The sequence below is a fragment of the Babylonia areolata genome, chromosome 11 (genome assembly GCF_041734735.1).
Source record: "Babylonia areolata isolate BAREFJ2019XMU chromosome 11, ASM4173473v1, whole genome shotgun sequence".
In the NCBI taxonomy this organism is placed as follows: domain Eukaryota; kingdom Metazoa; phylum Mollusca; class Gastropoda; order Neogastropoda; family Buccinidae; genus Babylonia; species Babylonia areolata.
The window spans coordinates 1,860,956-1,874,190 of NC_134886.1; the positions used below are offsets into that span (position 1 = coordinate 1,860,956).

The 13,235-nt window shown below is 45.5% G+C and overlaps 1 protein-coding gene across 1 annotated transcript; it reads left to right on the plus strand.

The window, feature by feature from the left end:
• Nucleotides 1–698: 698 nt before the first annotated feature.
• LOC143287441 (transcription factor HES-4-B-like) lies at nt 699–7,530 on the plus strand. The gene is made up of 3 exons (XM_076595432.1): nt 699–1,127; nt 4,164–4,259; nt 6,862–7,530. Exons 1-3 carry the CDS (start codon nt 1,065–1,067, stop codon nt 7,525–7,527), a joined length of 825 nt encoding a protein of 274 aa, XP_076451547.1. The 5' UTR covers nt 699–1,064; the 3' UTR covers nt 7,528–7,530.
• The last annotated feature ends 5,705 nt before the right edge of the window (nt 7,531–13,235 follow it).

Consider the following 13,235-nt stretch of genomic DNA (forward strand, 5'->3'; position numbering starts at 1 on the left):
TCTCTGCTGGTAACCGTACTTCGTCTTCGGGAAGATCTCATCACCTGGTCGGAAGAAATTTATAAAACAGTCCTGTTGTGGCTGAAATTTTAAAACACAGCATCCACAGCGCGATATGAATCCCGGAAAACAAAACAAAACGAAACGACACGAAACGAAATTCTCTTTAACCAGACGAAGACATAAGCAATTACTTTTTTTTTTGTGGTTTATTTCCCACCGAGCTCTGAGGCATAAAAAGAATACATCTAATTGGAGTGCATGATTATGACAGAATACTTGAACTGCTGGAAAAGCAAAAACAACAAAAAACAAACAAAAAAAAAAAAACCAAAAAAAACGCTGGGGTAGATGGAGGCTGAAGCGACTTGTATCATGGGGGTTGAATTTCCAGCCCCGGGAACTGGTCGAACATTGGGGCTTTTATTTGCGCAACGGAATGTTCCTCATTTGCCTCGCCTTATCGTTGTCTGTGTTGACACACGCTGTAGCGGCCACCAGAGCGGGGTACACGGACTGAGGGGCGGGGTTTTCCCACACTCTGCTCCGACCTGTCATTTAATCCTCCTGGCACGTGCGCTGTGTTTATCTACCTTCCCTCTCTTACCGTCCCTGATTGACGCATCATCGCCCCGCGCGCCACGAGGAAGAGCGTGCAGCTGGCCTGGCGCGAGCCAATCAGCGCTGACCTGGCGCAAGCCAGACGGAGGAACGGCGCTCCGATTGGTTGACTGTATCGGCACGAGAGCGTGGGAAAGTGAGAGAAGTTGTCTTCACACAGGCGGTGTGGAAGGCGATGTGTTAAGAAATATAAATAGCCTGGTGTTGACAATCGGCGATAGCCCGAGTCACTGTTTGGGATGCGACTGTAGTGTGGGTCCACTGTGGGTTGTTGGGGCAACCTGAGGATTGCTCCCACAGTTCCTGTACATGCAACAGGAGGTTGAAGTCAGTCAGTCAGTCAGTCAGTGCCTTGTCGGGGATAGCTGCAGTTCGTAGTGCTCTGCTCTGAGGTGTGCAACTTGTGGGACAGTTTTATGACATCACTTGATCAGTAAACAGCTATGATGGCGGACAGTGCGATCACTTCATCGTCACCTGAGAAAAATGACCACTCTTCACGAAAGGTAATAATAATTATAATTATAATTTATCGTCATAAGTCGCGGGTCTCGTGTTGCACCCCCTGGACACTCACCCTTCCCCCTATTCTGTTGTCCCTGCCACCCATTACCCCCCTACCCCCCACCCCCCTTCTTTTTTTTTTCTTTTCTATTTTACAATTTTATTATTTGATATTATATATCATTGTATTTGCTTCATGGATTGCATTTTTTTTTTTTTTTTTTTTTTTTAAACTACAGCAACAGCGTTTGCTGAAATTGTTCAGCGACTAACTTTTTTTTCTGGGGGTCTCAGCTACTGGTACAAGAACAGTGTCCGCGTGCACAACTGGCAATTACATGATTTCTTTTGTTGTCTTGATTCATGCTTGGTTCTTGGTCTGATACCAAGGTTCAGTTAAATACACGCAGACCTATTTATTTTAGAAATCCCTTTTTTCTTCTTCTTTTTTTTTTTTCTTTTTTTTTTTTGTCGGGAGGAGGAAAAGAAGAGGGTCTCTCTCTGGACATGACTTTTTTTCTTTCTTTTTTTTTACTACACTTTTTTCCTTTTATTTTTCTTCTTTTTTTTTCGTACCCAGAAAATATGACTTGCAAGTTGTTGTTTTTTGTATGTATACACATGTGCGTGGTGTTGTTATGTTTTGTTTTCTATTATGTATAGATATGTAAATTTATTTCAGAATTTGTGTTGTTTCATTCTTGTTGGGAATTCGGACTTGTAGAGATTTTGGAGAGACTGAGGAAACCACATGGCACTGGGATTGGCCTCTCTCTCTCTCTCTCTCTCTCTCTCTCTCTCTCTCTCTCTCTCGTTTGTCAGCCCCACCCCCCTCACTTTTCCAGATGTCTCACCTCCTCTCTCTCGTGTCGTCCTGCTTACCTCTCATCGCTTTTTTTTGTTTTTTTTTTTTTGTTTTTTGTTTTTTTGCTGCCCCTTCATCTGCACGGTTTCAGTGGCATTACTCCCACGCCGCTCATTTTAGATTCCCCCATACACGGCCACACCCGGGTTTGTCCGTCGTTCTCATCTCTTCTTTCTCACCCCCTCTGTCTGTCTGCGCCATCGAACTCAATAGTCCCATTCAGGTCAGTGGTCCGCGCACACCCTCTCTGTGTCAGTATTCTCTCACTCACTTCGCCCCCCCCCCACACCCCCTCTCTCTCTCTCACCCTCCCTCTCCCCTCTCCCTCTCTCTCTCCCTCTCTCTCTCTCTCCCCCCCTCTCTCTCTACACACCCTCCCTCCTTCCCTCTCCCCTCTCTGTCTTTCTCCCCCTTGCCCCCCCTCCTCTCTCTCTCTCTCTCTCTCTCTCTCTCTCTCTCCAAGTGGCCTTTGAAGTTTCCGAGTCGGACTGACACTCACACCTTGTTGTTGTTACCAGGGCCGATAATTGGCACTGGTGAAGTGGAGTTTAATTACCGACCTTTGCTGGTAGCGCTGGACAGGCTGTTCTCCCCAAACACGTCTCCCGGAGAAAATGGTGGAGGCTGTTGGTGTAGAAAAAATAAACTGGGTTTCATTGAAACCTCTCGAAGCAATTCATCAATTGGTGTTGGCTTTTTTTTTTTTTTTTTTTTTTTTTTTTTTTTTTTTGGTTGTTTTGGGATCTTATTTGTTTGTTATTTGGGGTTTTTTTGTTGGTTTTTCGAAGGAAAAAATAATCAAAAAGTGATGATGGTTTTTATGCTTATGGTAGTAACTATTTGCACAATACATGCTGCGTTGGTTGTGCTAATGGAATAAGCCTAATTAGCACCACCTTTTTTTTTTCTTTTATTTTGGTCGGCAAGAGTATTTTCCAAACACCTGGATTGGATCTGTCAATTTTGCAGTGCCTGTATGCCTGTGATCGGCCAGCGCATTGAGTCTTGATTGACTGACAGAAGTGCCCTGTACGTCGGAAAGCAAATCGTCATAACCGTTATTATTATTAGTAGTAGTATTGATATTATCATTGGCGTTATCATTATTATTAAAAAGGTTTGCAAAATGACAAAGACGTTCATCTGCCAACTGAATACAGAGTTTGTGAGGGTCTGGGTTTGAATCTCACTCTGGCCCTTTCTCCCACATTTGACTGGAAAATGGAACTGAGCGACGGGCGCAATAGCCGAGTGGCTAAAGCGTTGGACTGTCAATCTGAGGGTCCCGGGTTCGAATCACGGTGACGGCGCCTGGTTGGTAAATGCAGACCTGCTAGTGCCTGAACCCCCTTCGTGTGTATATGCAAGCAGAAGATCGAATACGCACGTTAAAGATCCTGTAATCCATGTCAGCGTTCGGTGGGTTATGGAAACAAGAACATACCCAGCATGCACACCCCCGAAAACGGAGTATGGCTGCCTACATGGCGGGGTAAAAACGGTCATACAGTAAAAGTCCACTCGTGTGCATACGAGTGAACGCAGAAGAAGAAGAAGAAGAAGAAGAACTGCGCGTCTCGCACACAAAATATTGCATGCACTCCAGGCCTGACTGAGCGCGTTGGGTTATGCTGCTGGTCAGGCATTTGCCGAGCAGATGTGGTATGTATGGATTTGTCCGAACGCAGTGACGTCTCCTTGAGAAACTGAAAGTGCAATGTGATCATTTTTGGAGTGATGGCCTAGAGGTAACGCGTCCGCCTAGAAAGCGAGAGAATCTGAGCGCGCTGGTTCGAATCACGGCTCAGCTGCCGATATTTTCTCCCCCTCCACTAGACCTCTGGACGCTAATCATTCGGATGAGACGATAAACCGAGATCCCGTGTGCAGCATGCATTTAGCGCACCTAAAAGAACCCACGGCAACAAAAGGGTTGTTCCTAGCAAAATTCTGTAGAAAGATCCACTTCCACAGGAAAAAACGTTAAAAAAAAGAAAACCGCACGCAGGAAAAAAAAAAACCCAAAAAATGGGTGGCGCTGTCGTGTAGCGACGCGCTCTCCCTGGGGAGAGCAGCCCGAATTTCACACAGAGAAATCTCTTGTGATAAAAAAAGAAATACAAATACAAATACAATACAAATTATGACCGTGTGTGTGTGTGTGTGTGTGCAGAGCAAGAAGCCTCTGATGGAGAAGAGGAGGAGGGCCCGCATCAATACCTGTCTGAACCAACTGAAGGCCCTGGTGCTACAGGCCATCAAGAAAGATGTGAGTGTACCATGCAATGCAATGCAATGCAATACAATGGAATGCAATGCAATGCAATTCAAATTACAATGCAATATGATATGATACAAGGCCTTGGTGCTACAGGTTATCAAGAAAAGATGTGAGTGAATACGATGCAATGCAATATAATTACAATGCAATATAATACAAGGCCTTGGTACAGGTTATCAAGAAAGATGAGGGTATATACAGTGCAATACAATGCAATGTAATACAATGCAATATAATACAAGGCCTTGGTACAGGTTATCAAGAAAGATGAGGGTATATACAGTGCAATACAATGCAATGTAATACAATGCAATATAATACAAGGCCTTGGTACAGGTTATCAAGAAAGATGAGAGTATATACAGTGCAATACAATGCAATGTAATACAATGCAATATAATACAAGGCCTTGGTACAGGTTATCAAGAAAGATGAGAGTATATACAGTGCAATACAATGCAATGTAATACAATGCAATATAATACAAGGCCTTGGTACAGGTTATCAAGAAAGATGAGAGTATATACAATGCAATACAATGCAATATAATACAAGGCCTTGGTACAGGTTATCAAGAAAGATGAGGGTATATACAGTGCAATACAATGCAATATAATACAAGGCCTTGGTACAGGTTATCAAGAAAGATGAGGGTATATACAGTGCAATACAATGCAATATAATACAAGGCCTTGGTACAGGTTATCAAGAAAGATGAGGGTATATACAGTGCAATACAATGCAATATAATACAAGGCCTTGGTACAGGTTATCAAGAAAGATGAGGGTATATACAGTGCAATACAATGCAATGTAATACAATGCAATATAATACAAGGCCTTGGTACAGGTTATCAAGAAAGATGAGAGTATATACAGTGCAATACAATGCAATGTAATACAATGCAATATAATACAAGGCCTTGGTACAGGTTATCAAGAAAGATGAGAGTATATACAGTGTAATACAATGCAATGTAATACAAGGCCTTGGTACAGGTTATCAAGAAAGATGAGGGTATATACAGTGTAATACAATGCAATATAATACAAGGCCTTGGTACAGGTTATCAAGAAAGATGAGGGTATATACAGTGTAATACAATGCAATATAATACAAGGCCTTGGTACAGGTTATCAAGAAAGATGAGGGTATATACAGTGTAATACAATGCAATATAATACAAGGCCTTGGTACAGGTTATCAAGAAAGATGAGGGTATATACAGTGCAATACAATGCAATATAATACAAGGCCTTGGTACAGGTTATCAAGAAAGATGAGGGTATATACAGTGTAATACAATGCAATATAATACAAGGCCTTGGTACAGGTTATCAAGAAAGATGAGAGTATATACAGTGTAATACAATGCAATGTAATACAATGCAATATAATACAAGGCCTTGGTACAGGTTATCAAGAAAGATGAGAGTATATACAGTGTAATACAATGCAATATAATACAAGGCCTTGGTACAGGTTATCAAGAAAGATGAGAGTATATACAGTGTAATACAATGCAATATAATACAAGGCCTTGGTACAGGTTATCAAGAAAGATGAGAATGTAATACAATGCAATATAATACAAGGCCTTGGTACAGGTTATCAAGAAAGATGAGAGTATATACAGTGCAATACAATGCAATATAATACAAGGCCTTGGTACAGGTTATCAAGAAAGATGAGAGTATATACAGTGCAATACAATGCAATATAATACAAGGCCTTGGTACAGGTTATCAAGAAAGATGAGGGTATATACAGTGCAATACAATGCAATATAATACAAGGCCTTGGTACAGGTTATCAAGAAAGATGAGGGTATATACAGTGCAATACAATGCAATGTAATACAAGGCCTTGGTACAGGTTATCAAGAAAGATGAGAGTATATACAGTGCAATACAATGCAATGTAATACAATGCAATATAATACAAGGCCTTGGTACAGGTTATCAAGAAAGATGAGGGTATATACAGTGCAATACAATGCAATGTAATACAATGCAATATAATACAAGGCCTTCGTGCTACAAGTTACCAAGAAAGATGTGAGTATATACAATGTGAAACAATATAATGCCAACACCGTGAATACAAGGCCCTGGTCCAAAAGGCCATCAAAGAAGATGTGATAGCAAATAAATCACAAGACAATACCAAGGTGGCAGAATGGTTCAGACGCTTACCAGCCAGTACAGTGTCCGTGAGGGTCTATGTTCGATTCCCGCTCTCGTCATGTCTCCCAAGTTTGACTGGAAAATCAAACTGAGCGTCCGGACCGGATGAAATGATAAACAGAGGTCCCGTGTACAGCACACACTTTGATGCACTATAAAAAAAAAAAAAGAATCCATGGCGACAAAAGTTTTGTACTCTGGCAAAATTCTGTAAAAGAAATCCTCTCTGATAGGTACATAAATATATATGCATGCACTCAAGGCCTGAAAAGCGCGTTGGGTTTGGCATCTGCCTAGCAGATGTGATATAGCGTATAATATTATGGATTCCTCCAAACGGAGTGACGCCGCTTTGAGAAACCGAAAGTGAAAGTAACCACACTGTGTGCCGTGTGCTGTGCAGAGCTCCCAGTTCTCCAAGCTGGAGAAGGCGGACATTCTGGAGCTGACCGTCACCCACCTGAGGACCCTGCAGCGACAGCGGGGGGCAGGGGGCATGAGCTCCGACCTCCTCCTGCACCCGGGCAGCAAGTACCAGGCGGGGTTCAGCGAGTGTGCCATGGAGGTGAGCCGCTACATGGGCTCCGTCAGCGGGGTCCGGGACGAGGTCAAGGACCGCCTGCTCAGCCACCTGGCGGGATGCATGCAGGGGATACAACCCATGGAGCCCCCCCAACCCCACCCCCACCACCCACCACCACCGCCGCCGCCGCCGCCGCACCTCAACCTCCTCAACCCGCTGCAGCTGTGTCTGGGCCCCCAGCCCGCCATGGGCTCTGCTGGCGTGCTCGTGCACCCCGTTCACCAGTCTCCCTTCCTGGACTACAGCGCAGCGCCGCCCCCTCCTTGTAGGCAGGCCTCTTCAGACAGCTCCAGTTCCAGACCTTCTGTGGCCGCCCCTGTCTCCTCCCTCACCTCCCTCCAGCCCCTGTCCGCTGTTCCGCCACGACTACCAGAGCTGCAGCGTCATCGGTGGCTCCTCCTCCCCCTCCTCCTGCCCCGAGGCCATTGTCCGGGGGCTGTTTTGAAGTGGTGTCCGGTGCGGGGGGAGGGAGGGACATGCTGGTAGCAGCAGACTGCTCCTCCTCCTCCTCCTCCTCCTCCACCACCACGCGACCACCACCTTGCTCTGTTGACTCGGTTGCCAGTTCCACCACCACCACCACCACCACCCTCTGCTCCCACCACCACCACCACCCCCTCTCTCCTCAGTCCGCCACACACAGGACCAGCAGTCCCGTGACGCCTTCTGCCACGCTTCTCTCCAGCACCTCACTGAAGTCCCCCGTGATGGATGATGAGAAAGTGTCTGCTGGTCCACAGGCATCGTCGTCACTATCTCCACCGCCAGCCAAAATGATGAAGATGTCTCCTGGTGTTTCCCCTCCTCCTCCTCCTCCTCCCCCCTCTGTGTCGGATGTGAAGCCAGCACCAAGGACACACGTGGATTCCGCCACCTCTTCCTCCTCTTCCTCCTCCTCCTCCTCCTCCGCTGTCAGGCATTGGACCAGCAGCACTCCTTCCTCCTCCTCGGCTGACGAGAGGTTGTGGAGACCATGGTGACCTCAGTCCTCTGACCCCTGTCCTCTGACCCCTGTGACCTGTGACAGCGCCCAGTCCAGTGTACATTGTGCGGTCGTGTGCCATGGGTCCCATGCCATGTCAGACTTGAAGTCGTTATCTGGACGTGCCAGGCGAAAGGGAATGAAGAAGGACTGAACTCTTCCCTACCCTACCCTGTGCCTTGTGGACCAGCGATGGGACCAACTGCATGCTGCTCCATCCAGCAAAAAACATAACCCCGTGATCTGATAATGTTTGCTGTTGTTGTTTTCCTTGTCACTGGTCACCCTGTGTTAGTGATTTGAACAGTTGTACCCCAGACAGCGAAAGAACTGGGCAGACAACAACACTGAGTGGACAGAGCTGGAGTTGGCCTGAACTCGCGCGCGACCCAGCCCACGATCGCCAGAACTGGAGAATGCTGATGATGGTGGGTTCAGCAGCGCAGCGCCCTTTACCGATCATACCAGGTTTCAGTGACAGTGACCGCTCCGTGCTTTAGATAAACTTCACAATGGTGACGTGTATCCGTTCACTTCCTGGTCTTTCATGGCGTGACCCGAGGGTGGATTCATGGCGCCACCAGTCCAGGCTGAAGGGGTGTGGGGTGTTGTGAAGTTTGCCTCCAGAGGGATAGGATGGGTGGATATTGGATAGGAAATTTAGAAATAGCGGATCCTTGAGGGTGCGTTCGAATCTTCTGAGTTTTTATATGAATAAAGTACACAGTTAAAAGAGGTGAATGGTTGTGTGTCGGAGGTGGGGCTGGGGGTGGGGGGGAGCCTGGGGGGCGGGGGTGCGTGTGTGGTGTGTGTGTGTGTGTGTGTGTGTGTGTGTGTGTGTGTGTGTGAGGGGTGATTTTGTACAAATCAACACACTATTAGCCTTGCTTTACCAGTTCGGAGCCAGACAGAGGCAAAAGCACAGAACAGGGAGACATGGGGTTATCTTTAAGACCACAGCAAATTAATGGACTGTTGAGTTATTGTTTGAAAATATGGCATACTTGGACTAGAGTAGATATTTGAACAGAAGTGACACACAGAACTGGTTCCAGTAGTTGTTTGTTTTCAGTCGTTTGATATCTTTGTGTAGAATGTCGTAGACTTCAAAGTATTATCTGTATGTCTTCAGCCTTGGATATCTTTGTGTGTAAGGTCAGACTAGAATGTCATCGTTCTTTAATCTGTAGGGTTCATAACATTGTCTGTCTACCTCCATCCATTAGATATATGTTTGTATGCAAGGTCATGCTTGAATCTTACTTTTCTTCTAGAGGCTTCATGATGTAGTCTCGGCTGTATGTATTGATTCTGGGATATATTTGCTGTTAGTGCCGGTATGTCTTCAATCATTAGATATCTTTGTGTGCTATTGGTGTCAGCATGTCTTCAATCATTAGATATCTTTGTGTGCTATTGGTGTCAGTATGTCTTCAATCATTAGATATCTTTGTGTGCTATTGGTGTCAGTATGTCTTCAATCATTAGATATCTTTGTGTGCTATTGGTGTCAGTATGTCTTCAATCATTAGATATCTTTGTGTGCTATTGGTGTCAGCATGTCTTCAATCATTAGATATCTTTGTGTGCTATTGGTGTCGGTATGTCTTCAATCATTAGATATCTGTGTGTGCTATTGGTGTCGGTATGTCTTCAATCATTAGATATCTGTGTGCGCTATTGGTGTCGGTATGTCTTCAATCAGTAGATATCTGTTTGCTAAACGAGGCCAGAATGTCACTTTGTGTTCTCCCAGAAGCTTCAAAGTATTGTCTGAATGTCTTGATCGCTAGGTATAGCTTTGTGTGCAAGGTCAGATTAGAATGTCAGGGTATGGTGTTACAGTATTGTCGGGTAATTTGGTAATGAAGTTGTTTGGGTTTGTTTTGGTTTTTGTTTTTTTTTTGTTGTTTGTTTTTGTTTGTTTGTTTGATATCACTCATCATATTCGGCCGTTAACATACCCCCTTCCACTATCTAGTTAACTGGAATCACGCTTTTCTGTAATAATATCGTTTGTTACCCAGTTTGCATCAATCGTCTGGTGTCTGAATGTTCCTATATTAGAGATCGACAAGCTTACAGTTTGGCCAACAGCAAAGAGAGAGCTGTGTGATTCAATGGCTTCTTTGCTTCGGTGGGGATTCATTTACTACTTAGACTTCTGTGACTCAAACCAGGAAACGAGAGAGAGAGAGAGCACGGAACATGAATGGTTCTTTGAGGTTTGCCGCTTGTAAAGTGGGGGGAAGAGGGGGGAATGGGGGGGCTCACTCACTCACTCATTCCCTTGACTGCTGGGGTCGTTGGGGGGACATGAGGAAGATGTCATAGCTCGCCACGCCGTTCTGTTGGCAGCTGTCGTGAGGAGATCTGGCATCGTCATTTTGGTCCATTCCTTGACGTTGTCGGACCAGCTCTTTCTCTGCCGCCCCCGTCTGCGCCCTCCCTCTACAGTCCCTTGCAGGATGGTTTTGGAGAGGGTGTTATGTCGTATGACGTATAATGGGGTGTGTGTGTGGGAGGGGGGTAACGATAACGACTTTGATTTTTGAGGGAAGTGGGAAAAGCATGATTGCTTATTTATTTACATTCAGTCCTCATGGCAAAAAGAGAAAAACAGCGAAAGAAAGAGAGAAAAACATAAAAGAACGAGAGGTGGAGGAAGAAGTGGAGACGCAGAGAGAAAGAGGGGGGGGGGGTCTTCATGTCTGTCTGTTTTTCAGTTTTGGTGCTACAACGTTGTTATCATTCCACGTGAGTGGGGCCAGGTGTCTGTGTTGTGTCACTGTTGAGAAGAACTGAGCGATTAACCATGCGAAACAACAGAATGAGTATGCATATATCTATCTATGTTGATTAACGCAGCGTGATTCGTTTCCGAGCACTTTCACGATTTCCATACATGTTGTTACAATTTTCGTTTACATGTGTACACGTGTGTGTGTGTGGTGTGTGTGTGTGTGTGTGTGTGTGTGTGTGTGAATAACGAGACAGGCCAGGGCTGCGTCACGTTGCAGAAGCAATCTGTGCAGAGCGAAGTTTGCTTTTGCGGTAAGAAATTTCCTAAGCCCATGGAATAAACGAGGACTTAGGAAGGAGAATGTTTCTTTTTTTGCAAAGCAAACTTAGTGCTGGTAAGTTCGCTTGAGCAGTCCAGTGCAAGATTGAGAGAGAGAGAGAGAAAGAGAGAGAGAGGGGGTGGGGGGGTGTGCATGCACAAACTTTTGGAATGTCGATGACAGACTTGAATGTGTTGATAACTTTCGAGATGTTGACCACTTTCAGTTTTAATAAAACTGTGACAATGGCAGTTCGACCATGTTGATTTTTTGTTCGGCGTCTGTGTGTGTGTGTGTGTGTGTGTGTGTGTGTGTGTGCGCGCGCGCGCGCGCGCGCGCGTCAGTGTGTTGTGTGTGTGTGTGCCAGTCACGGTGTTGTGTGTGTGTGTGCCAGTGTATTCTGTGTGTGGTGTTTTGGGTGTTTGTTTTTTTTGTGTGTTTTTTTTGTGTGTGTTTTTGTTGTTGTTGTATTGTTTTGTGGGGTTTTTTTAGCATGTGTGTGTGCGCATGTGTGTGTTTCTACTCTCTCTCTCTCTCTCTCTCTCTCTCTCTCTCTCTCACACACACACACACACACACACACTGAAGCCAAGAACCCACCTCCTCTTTTTTCTTTCTTTTTCTTTCGTTTTTTTGAAAGACGTCACCTCAGCACATTCAGAAGGTTGCGGGTTCGATTCCCCTGAAACACCCCAAAATAAGTGAACTGTGGCATCCTGGGCTTTCAGTTACTTGGTGTTCGTCTGGCGACTGCTGTCAGTATGTAAGATAGTCGTGTTTGACTAGAACTACCAAAACAGCAGAGGAGGTAACTGCTGTCCCGACTATCCGGGCTAGAATTTAATCATAGAGGAATGTATCTTGCCCAAGTTACATCCCAACTGTCTCGACCAAGAGGGTTTCAGGACAGTCGGCGTTGGGATGGTTCCCAAAAGGCCAACTAGCCCCCAAGGCTGCAGCATTAGGAGCTAGTGTAATTTTGCCTCCTAGTTTGAGAGTCATAGTCCTTCACACAAAAAAACTAAGCTGTAAATGATTTCCCATTGCAACAGAGAAATCATTGATGATACAGCTCTCACTTTGCTGTTGGCCCAACTGTAAACGTATGTCAGTCTGTCAGTATGCTGTCAGATAGGCATCATTCCCCCTCCTATCCCCTCCTTCCCCTCCCTCCACTCTCTTGGCGTGGGGGGTTATTTGTGGCCGGCCCTATCGCGGCAATGGGTGCGGCGTTAAAAACGGAATGGAACCAACTTCTCACTTGCACAGGAAGTGGGCGAGACTGACACCCAAAATACGTCACCGAGTTCACACACACACACACACGCATGCACGCATGCACACACACACACACACACACACACACACACACTTTTCTTGCCCAAAGTTTAGCCACATAAATGGTGAAAAACAGTTGGATAACTAAAAGGTCCTCTCGGTCTTTCAAGTTTTTTTCTTTTTCTCAACACTGATTTCACCAACGAAGGAGTAGCATGCAACTCACGTTGTTGTTTGTTGTTGTTGTTGTTGTTGTTTTTTATTGTTGTTTTCTCAGCCAACTATTACAGCTCTTCAAAAAAATGCTTCACCAAAACACCAACGCTTGTATCAGAGACATGACATCAGCATCAGTTCAGTACAGTTTCACTTTCTCAAGAGGCGTCACTGCGTTCGGACAATTCCATACAGCTAACACCACACCTGTTGAGCAGGCCTGGACCGCGCGACTTTAACCCAACGCGCCTTAGTCAGGCCTTGAGTGGATGCTACATATTGGGTACCTATGAAGTGATTTCATTTTACGTTTAATTTCGCAGAGACAACACTCTCGTTGCCATGGGTCTTTTTCAGTGCGCCAAGTGCGTGCTGCACACGGGACCTCGGTTTATCGTCTCATCCGAAAGACTAGACGCTCAGTTTGATTTTCCAGTCAAACTTAGGAGAAAGGGCGAGAGCGGGATTCGAACCCACACCCTCACGGACTCTCTGTATTGGCAGCTGAGCGTCGTAACCATTCTGCCACCTTCCTCCTCATCAGCAAAGTGAGAGCTGTATGATCAATTGTTTCTCCACTGCAGTGTGTATTCATTTACAGCTTAGTCTTTTGTTAAGGACTAGGACTGTCCAACTTGGAGGCAAGACCGCACTCG